Source organism: Seriola aureovittata, chromosome 5 (assembly GCF_021018895.1).
Source record: "Seriola aureovittata isolate HTS-2021-v1 ecotype China chromosome 5, ASM2101889v1, whole genome shotgun sequence".
Lineage (NCBI taxonomy): Eukaryota > Metazoa > Chordata > Actinopteri > Carangiformes > Carangidae > Seriola > Seriola aureovittata.
In genome coordinates, this window is record NC_079368.1 from 9,759,298 (window position 1) to 9,769,350 (window position 10,053).

Sequence of the window (10,053 nt, forward strand, 5' to 3'; positions counted from 1 at the left end):
TTTGTTAGTACATATATGTCAAGAATGAGAAACTAAGTGGAGACCAAGCACCAGGCCCAGATTTACCCTTGAACAAGCCCCAAGGCAAAGTGTAGTTGAGCACCTATAGGCCTTTTTCACAGCAGACATACTTCACACCTGCTATAGTAGCAAAAGCACAGGTGGTAGTAATTACAATAACAATGGCTCTATTATATTCTTGTTTCCCAGTAAGTCATGACGGTGTGATGTGTGAGGCCACATGCAAGTAATGAAGCAGCTAAATGATCAGGAGTCATTTATTTTATTGTTTATAGCATACCTGTGCTTTCTTTGCTGTCACATGTCGAAATGTCTTTCATGAATAATGCCCACTGACATCCCTGTCACCGTCTGTCTATTGTATGTGTATCATTTAGTTTTGGTAGGATTATTTTTGTTTGTTTGTTTGTTTGTTTTTTTTGCGTGGTGCTATTATAACCTAGTGCCAACAAAGGGATGACAGGAAATGAATAAGAGAGAGATGTAAGGAGGGCCAAAGCCAGACTTGAACCAGGACAATGCAGCTCATGGTCAGCATCCTAGCTCCTAAGCCACAGGGATACCCAAGTTTTTGGTAATTTGACTGTTTTGATTTATTTAGAAATATGCACCTTATAAGCACAATATAAATTGAAACAATAAAGACCTTAAAACTAGAATTTGAAGAGAGGACTTCCTACAGGTGTTTCCTTAAGGCCCAAATAATTTCAGTTCATATTATGTTTTGGTGCTATATACAGTATTGCCAACCAAATTTGCAATTAACCAAACTATTACAAATTAATGTCCATACTTTAAACCTGGAGCCTTCTGGCCCTCTGGAAGCCTAGGGCCCATGGGGCAGGTGTCCACTCTCCCAGATATCCATGCAGAAGAACAGCTTTGTTTCACCAATGCATTTGGCAGAAACTAGAACCATAACAGAGAAATAATCCCCAGTGACATTACCACTGATGTGTCTTATTTTCACAAACATTTTGCCAAACTTTATATGTGCTTCCAAGGGGGGAAAAAACAGCTTTGAAGATACACAATACGGCTTTTGTATGCTACACAACCATACAAACATGTTTTATAGCTTCATTCTGGTAACCTTGCAGCCCAGCAGATATCACAGTTTCTAGATTGCACAATTAAACACATTGTCAACAAACACTCACTGTGGAGTTGCTCTATATGCCTGAAACACCCTGTTTAGATTAGTAAAAAAAAAGAAAAAAAAAGAAAAACTGGGCAAAAGCTATGAGCTCTAATGCAGAGTGTGAATCACAGAGCGAAACAAACATGACCACTCCAGCTGCGCATGGAGACATTAACAATTTATAGGAACTGCATAGTCCACAAATCCCAAGAAGGTCTGACTTCATTAATGAGCTCTCGAGAACGGGCTCATTCTTTAACAGTCGCTTTCTTTTTACTTTCCCACCATAAAATATGTGGTCCATCTGGCAAGGAGCAGAGCACCAAACAGCACGGTGTAGCTGAAGAGGACAAATTTAAGGATTTCCTTGAATGTCCGGAGGAAGCGGATTAACAAAGGCTCCACATCCAGAGGCTCCTGCTGCATCTTCTGCCTGCGACCAGCTTGAGTCAGGTGTCCCATATTCTCACCTCGACCCATTCTGCAAACACACATTTTTGTCAGATTTCAGAATAAAACACAACAAAATAATTAACAACTTTAATGTCCACCAAGGTGGCCTATCTGAAAGTTTACAACAACACAGGCGGTGTGAATAATCTAATTAATTACATTAAATAATCATAAATGAAGACAAAAAAGCTCAAAATTTTCTGAAAATGCAGTTGGGATAAATGACATCTTATGTATGGTCTTTGTTCCCATGCTTACTTAAGTAGAAAATAGATTATTTTTAGCACTTTATGTATTATGAAATGTGTTTATTTGTGTTGGAGGTGCACATTGATTTGTCCCTAGCCCTGTAGGAGCTGAAGAGGCTGCATTGTCACAAGACCACTGTTAATAATTTATCTGTAAATTACAGTAAGTGCTGATCCACTTTGTTTGTGTACAGCCAGAGACAATGTAAACTGTTGAACATCTTCAGCATTTACCTTTCATGATGTTTTAAACCGTTTTCAGATATTCTCAGGGAGACATGATGAAGCTGTAGAGTATGCAACTTGCTGAGTAACACTGAATACGTTCATCTATGTTTTCTTCAAAGTAGTTATTAGTAATTGAATAAGAAATGTAAGCATAATGTAATGAGTTGTCTTGATTAAAAATGTATTAATATCTTGTCCTGGTAAAGGTTTGCCAGACTTGAACTAAATTCACAAAATTCTAACATGCATCAATTTTAAATCAAAACCAGTCATACCTTGGTGTTGTTGGTGCAAGACAGGAGCTGATCAGAATGTGGGCTCCTGTGCTTCCTGTCCTGAAGTCCAAGTTGGTGTGTGCTGCCTTGAGCGTCTCAAGCTCTTATGGCAGAGGAGGAGCCAAAAGCAATAACTGATCACAAGCATCTGAATCTCCTGGGAACGATCTAATGGGAGTTTAAGTCTTCAGTGCACCTGCTCCTCAAACAAAGAAATGGTCCTGTAAAATTATGGCCATCACGCAATATTAACAGATTTAATTTTAGCCAATCAAAATGGAGGAAATTAACATAGATTTACCCGAGCAGAGTTCACCAAAATATCTGAGTGCTGTCAGCAGGTCTCCCTATGTTCATAGTGTAAGGCACGGAGACGGTATTGACTGAGAGAGAGATCAAACACCCTCATGCAGCACAGTTATCCTCTACCGGAACACGGAGCAAATGGCCTCCTAATTCAATCAGTGTCCTGCACTGTCAAATCATGGGCTGAGCTCTCCAGACAGCACAGGGCCATTATCGGCTGATCGGGAGGCCTGTTACTGTGCTAATTGCTCCTTCAGAGAGCTGGAGCACTGCTGACGGATACACTCCCATCCCTGCCTTTCATCTGCTCTCAGCGATCACGATCGGCTTGTCTTTCCTAAAATTATCCAGAAAACAATAGTCAAAATGGCCTCCCACAAGACCAAGTAACACAAGACTAATTTCAGTTAGTTATGACTTTATTTACCCATTTTCATCCGAGCAAAAGCCACACAGAAATCTGCCAAGAAAAGCCCTCAAAAGTGGAAATCAAAGTGCAGCTTTAATCATCTTACACATTCAAAATATTTTAATCATACATACATATATACAGTAGTTTTATAGAGGACAAAGGGATGTACATAAACAGTAGAATTAAACCAGCTTTATGTTATATTTTGTCTGGCTGCAAATTAGGGACTAGAAAAAAAAAATTTAAAACAGGTACTCTATGGAGTTTATGAACACTATGGAGGAATGATTTTACAAGTGGGTCAGTATTTTGTTTGTATCATGAACATGCATGAGACCACAACACAAATCACATTCCTGCTGCTGGTTTCACACTATTCCACTGATCGACAGGTGGTGGTGCCAACATACGAAGAAGTGCAGTAAACCATCTATAAAGGCGAGTGACAAACATGAGTGTAACAATGCACAATATAAAATATAAAAAAAAAAAAAAGGTTTGCAAATGCAATGAAGAAGAAAATGCATTCAACATATTTGCAGGGCCTCAGAGATACACACAGTGTGTTTTAGTTAGTAACAGAATGAAAACATAACTTTGTTCACAAAAAAACTCCACAGGGCACCTTTAAAGAGCCTGTTGCTGTTTATCCAGCAGAGACATCAATGAAACACCTGCAGTTCACTGATAGGGACATAAAAACAGCAGCTGTGGTTTTCTGATGGATGGGGTGTTTGATGTGGCCAGGTGTACATGCAGGTGACTTAGGGGGTCTGAGATTCAGGTCGGTCCATGAGGGATTTGATCCAAGTTGTACCGTTTATGAGTTTTGTGGTGGCTATAATGTACTCCATCCCGCTGTCTTCCATTTGAGAGAGGAAACGAAGAGCGGCTATTTCTGCATACGTCACACCACCGAGGAAGAACACTAGCGTTGTCCGATTCTCCCCCTGCTGGCCTGTATGACAGTAACAGGAGACACATGTCACTCAAACACAATGTAAAAGCTAAATAAAAGGGAAATGATGAGCATGACAAAGATTTTCCTTTATTTCTGACGTGGTAAACCAGCCCTCACTACCTTTAACAAAATACAGCTGAATGTGGAGAGGGCCAAGTTCCCTCTGCTTAAGCACCATTTTTTGAAATGTGAAAACACTAATTTAGCCGTCAGCCTCCCCCTAGATTAGAGTCCTCTATTATCACCTTTTCCAATCCAGTTTAAGGCAGGCATGTGGAAACAAGTCAACTGTCTAATGCCCAAACTCACAGTTCTAATTAGCACATTTCAAATTGAGTGTATAATTAAATTCATTATTCACATCAGTGTAACACCTAATACTGCCAATATGAGAAGAGGGAGAGAAACTGAGGGAAAGCACTGGTGGTCACTGTCAAATCGAGCGCATGTTTTTATCTAGCCTTCTCTTCACCAGACAAACAAACACGGACAGTGGTTCTGTGGTATCGTCAGCTTTGTGCCATCAATCTGCTGCTGTTCTACATTTGACTCAACGAAAACAAAGCCTGTGTCTTATCTACACGTACCAGGCAGGAGGCTGTTTACTTTTATTCTTGTCAGTGAGCAGCAGGGCAAACAGCAGACCTAGTTTGTAATGGTCCTTACGTTTCTTATGAAGCCCAGCGGGCAGCTGTTGTCTCTCCTCAAAGTGTGGGCCTGGAAGCATCTTCAGCACCTCTTCGATGCTACGCCACCCGGGCCTGGCCAGTACCTGTGTCAGTCGGATGCTTAGAGGAGCGTAGCCACTGTACACGTAGGAGATGTCGTTGGGGTTCTGAGGGTAAAAAGAAAAACAGTTAAAGTCCTCTTCAAACCTTCAAACATGCATGTGTTCAATTGTCAGGTTTCTTTCTTTTCTTCATAAATGTCGTACCTGTTCATTGGCATCCTCCATCCACAGTTTAAGGGTTTTCCTAATAGTGGGGTAGTTATTCCTTGAGCTTGTCTGTGCCTTCAGAAGACCCGCCTTCTCTAGGTTGTTCAGTGTTAGTATGTGTTCATAACCGTAGGTCTACACAAAAAAACAAAAAAAAAGCATTATTAAAAAATATCTGTCACCTACCAGTTTCAATTCATCTTTTAATACAACTAAGTTAAAAAAAAAAAAGACCACACCAAACTGCAGTTCCCCATGATTCTTCTCTGTTGATCCAGTAGGAATGTATGAGCACAGACAAGACATCACCACCAAAAACAAATCTTATGTCTTTGACTCTACCTGTAGAATCTCCCTCTTGTAGAAGTCAAACACTTTCTGCTTAAGGCCGTTGTTGCAGACTGACTGCATACACACCAGACGCAGAATCTTGATCAGTGGATCCTTTTGGGCAATGCTGTCCTCTATATACGTGTTCACCTGGATAATCAAATAACATTGTAGTGGAATTATAGATAAAAGTACAAACCAATTTGTCTAAATTCAAACCAAAGACTGAACCAGAAGCTGAAAAACAAATACCATACAACATTTCTCATATTTTTCCATTTTAAAGACTTCCTCAATTAGACATGTTTTGAAAATGAGGTTAACCTTAGTGAAATCATTATGAAACATGGTATATCTATGTAATAATAATAATAATGTTAGAACAAACTGCATGACACATTAGCTTAGGTGGAATGGTGAATGATAAACAGATTAATACCTTGTCTGTGTCGACTCCAGTCATAAACTCCTGCTCCACTGTTAGATTATCAAAGAAGGCCTCAGATGCTGAAATGGGAGAGTTTAATTTTATCATCAAAAGTATTTGATAGTTAAAACATAAAACGGTGAAAGGAAAGACAAATACAACTGGGCAATAGAAAATGATAAATGACATTAATATAAACAACCAAGACTTTAGAACATTGGTGGACAATGGTTTCTTTTTTCAGAGATGGGTTTTTACAAATCACACATTTTATTTTGTAAATATTAAATATGCAAGAATCTATGCAAAATTAAATGAAAAAGATGGTGTCAGATTTGATGAGGTAAGTCAGGGGATATTACGCACTGGTGATGTCCTTGATCAGCTCTGCTATAGAGGTATGGTTAGCCAGTGAGCTTCGTGCTGCCTGCATATGAGGCAACTGAGACACAAACTGCTTTATTTCTCCCACTGTTTTGGCATTATGGCGTTCCTGCAACACAAGACAAAAAAAACCTTTACTTGCTGAACTGCTAATAAATTTGATAGAGCAGCTAAAAGAAAAAAAAGCATTCAAAATGATGAACCCAATTTAATTATCACAAAAAGTCAATCACATAGCTCATCAGTAAAATGAAACAGGTGTGGGCACAACAGGCAAAACAGTTTTACCCATCTTCAGTTTTTTCTATAAACTCCCACCAAACACACAATAAACTATTTTAGTTTGGTGTCTATCTACACGAATTCCCTTCAGACTAAACAATGACAATACACACACAATCAATGATGTTCCTGAAAACCTTTCTAATGGAAAGTCTCTTTCCCTGGAGCATCCTGCTCATGCTCACTGCTTCCCGGGGTCAGAATCAGTGTGTCTGAGTTCTGAGCTGATAAGAGAATGGTAATATGTTTGTCTTGGTTAGGCATCTGCTTCAACAATTAGTGCTTCATCTTATCTCTAGGTGATTGTCATCGCCTCCTTTACCTGATAGATTTCTGTTATGACCTTTGCTGTAAAATGCCAGCCAGATTAAAATCAGATCAGCTAGAATGTCTGAAAGTGATCTATTGTAGCTCCAGGGAAGTGCCAGGCATTTTAACTAATTTTCTTTTTTTAACATTCATGTGATGAAGGAAAGATTACATTATAATCATATTACAGCAGGTAAATACACTGGGACAGGCAGAGTTGAAGCAAGACTAACCTCAAAGGCAGCAGAAATAATTTTGGCCTTCTTGCTGAGCGCTGCTCCGACAGCATTAAAATTTTTGTCCCTGATTTCTGCATACAGTTCCTCTGCTGAGTTGAGCTGTAACTTCTTGGGCTCTGTGGGCAAATCTTTACTTGCTTCACCTTGCTTTTTCTGCGCAAACTTCTCAGGGGGCAACTTGACATAACCTGTGAGGCAGAAGGGAGAAAAAAAAGTGCTGATTAAGAAAAAAAGAAAAGGAGCCGGCTAAAAATCAATTATCTAGAAGAGAAGTTAATTGTTCTTTTGTCATATTATACCTGAGCAAACTCATGGCTTAGGATAATATATAATATGTGTTTAAAATACTCTTGGCTGCCACCACATGAAATGGCTGCAGCCAAACCCTTCAACAAAGCACAAATAGTCTGTAACGGTCAACGAAAATAATCAGTATGAAGAAATTAATCTTCACATTAAGATTATCATATGATCAATTGGTAAAATATTGGGAAAAATTGACTACATATACATGCCTATAAGTATATTTAATACATTACATTTGTAATTGAATATTTTCTGTTCAAGTACAATGCAGCCAATTTCAACACCTTTTTTTGCCCCAAATTCTCAATAAAGCAAAATTTTAACAAATGATTTAAAAAAAAAAAAAAAAAAAAAAAATGCAGCCATCAGATCATATAAATATAACTTAGTACTTGACCATTCAGCAGAAGCCAAAAAGGTTTATTCTGACCATTAGTGATTCCATAGATCTCGTCAATGAGACCCTCGTAGGTGAGCTGTGTGGCCAGAGGGGTGAGCAGGTCAACGTTACGGTCCAGGAGGAGGAGAGTATCGAACACGGGCAGGATCTGATTCTGACTGCCGGCAAACTCCCTCTTCATCCTCAGCATCATGTTGGCAACATGCTGAGAACAAGCAGAGAATTTCTTTCTCAAACAAATTCATTCATATGGCTGCTGCTGAGAACCTGTCCATCTGCAATTATGAGTTTCAATACAGAGCAATACTTCACTTCACTTTTTTTACTTCACCTTTTATAGAAAATGATTCCAGCTCGCACCATACTCACCCGAGCACATTCTCCCTTCCCATATATCTGTGGAATGGTGCCATACAGCGCCTGTAAGGTCATGAGGCCTTTGGCTGTGTGGTAAAGGCTTGTTTGGTCATTTTCTAGGTAGCACTCCTGAATGAGGGAGTAAAGACATGTTATGAACGTGAGAAATACACCACAGCAACAAATAAAGTATTCAGAGTATTTCTTTAAAGAGATCTTACAAATTTGACCCACAATAATCATTTTGTCAATATGTTATTATGGTAAAATACTGCTTGACTTTCTTGATTTGAAATCTAATCTTCACTTCATGACAACACATATTGTAAACACTTCATTTGTAGAGCAGCTGAGTGGTTAGTGTATGTCTGGTATGTACAAGTTGAACACACCCTAAAAGCACTTTCATATTCCATGGAGAGCAGGTCACCATCATAGGGAATCAGGTCCAGGATATACTCATCAATGTTGATGAACGAACCCAGCACACCCTGCTCCTTCAGCCGCTGTTCACACAGCATGCTCCGCCGTGGCACAAACAAAATGTGGAAGTCTCGTGACGAATGCAGCTTATCCTCACTAAAGGTGCACAATCCAGGAGAAATATTAAAATACAGTAAACAGCTTTACAAAGTGACTCGTTATTTTTTTAAAGAGACACATACAGACCTAAATACATTCTCAGCAATGATGTCCATAAGCTCTAGTCTGGGACGGACAAAGAAGATGATATTTTTGACATCAGCAGAGGGGAGCCTGCCACTCTTGAGGGTGAACATCTTTTCCACTTCATGTTCCTAAAAAAACACAGTGACAAACATACAACAGTTGTTTGGCATCTACAATTAACAAAAGCCTAAGCTATATTAAACATATGGTGCATTACTGTGCCTTCACCTGACACTTTATCTGGGCCTTTTCTGTTGGGTTATGTTACAACGCAACAAGAGAAGCACTTACCTTTAATAGAGAGTACTGAGCTATCAGTCCAAAAGGCCCAGTCAGATATTCATCCCAGACAATGGCCTAAAGAGCAACGGGACACACAGTTATGAGCAATGACAATTGCAAATGGCAGTGATTACCATAATAAATTGATATGCAGCCTCACTAAAAGAAAAACTACAACTCACAGACAGATAACCCTGTAGGTATAGTGTTAGGGTTAGTGTTATTAAACTATACTTACACTCAAGACATAACTGTCTCTTCAAATAACCTATAACATTATGGATTATGTCCACCCCATTGAAACTGCACGATAATGTTGACGTTGAGGCTAAGGAGACTAACTTAACTGTCGCTGTTTCAGCCATGTTTTACATGTTGGTGTGTTCATTACCTTGCTTCCCGCACATTTGTCCAAAAACTCTCGAAGCTCTTTTCTTGCTGCTTCTCTCAAAATGTTTAAATTGACTCTTCCGTACGATAGGTGGGCAGCCATTTTTCCTTGTTAGCGACAGAACTAATCAGGTGACTGCAGCTGTACAGTTCAATCACGTGACCAAAGAAGATACAATATTGGGAAAGTTCACACCATAACCCAGCCCGAAGACTGTAAAATACAAAACTGCTTTAGTAAATTTCTCCAGTCTATGTAACCTTTGTGTCCGTTAGTCTGCCCTATCTTACAACAGTCTACAATTATTATAAACAACAGTCACAGCTAGCTAACAGGATCCTGTACGTGCCTAATTCGTTTCACGCATGCGTAGTCGGCGCTCGCTAACAATTTCTCTAAAAGTAGTTATAAGGAAAGTCTGAGTCTCAAATTACTGCGACCAGTGGTAGGTTGAAATGTCTTAAACATACTGCGTAGACCTCAAGCCACACCGTGAGTACCTTTTCCCATTTTGAGTCTTTTGAGGGACACGAACACGGAAGTGCGAAGGGTGAATCCTCTTGCCTCCCCTGCAGTCTTTTCATGTGAGTAGGTGTTGCAAAAATAAACCATAACCGTTAAAAAAAAATGCCCCTTATAATGTAAATCCAAATTATTTTCACAGCGAGTGTGTTTTTGCATTATTTTATACCGAT

The 10,053-nt window shown here is 39.3% G+C and overlaps 1 protein-coding gene across 1 annotated transcript; it reads right to left on the reverse strand.

Moving 5' to 3' along the window:
• Positions 1–3,362: 3,362 nt before the first annotated feature.
• Positions 3,363–9,513, reverse strand: vps33a (VPS33A core subunit of CORVET and HOPS complexes). Its single transcript, XM_056377511.1, has 13 exons — positions 9,359–9,513; positions 8,977–9,042; positions 8,686–8,813; positions 8,409–8,595; positions 8,029–8,145; positions 7,690–7,864; positions 6,948–7,141; positions 6,106–6,232; positions 5,752–5,819; positions 5,325–5,462; positions 4,980–5,117; positions 4,712–4,880; positions 3,363–4,042 (listed from the first exon to the last, which is right to left on the reverse strand). The coding sequence occupies exons 1-13, from the start codon at positions 9,458–9,460 to the stop codon at positions 3,849–3,851; spliced, it is 1,803 nt and encodes a 600-aa protein (XP_056233486.1). The 5' UTR covers positions 9,461–9,513; the 3' UTR covers positions 3,363–3,848.
• Between the last annotated feature and the right edge of the window lie 540 nt (positions 9,514–10,053).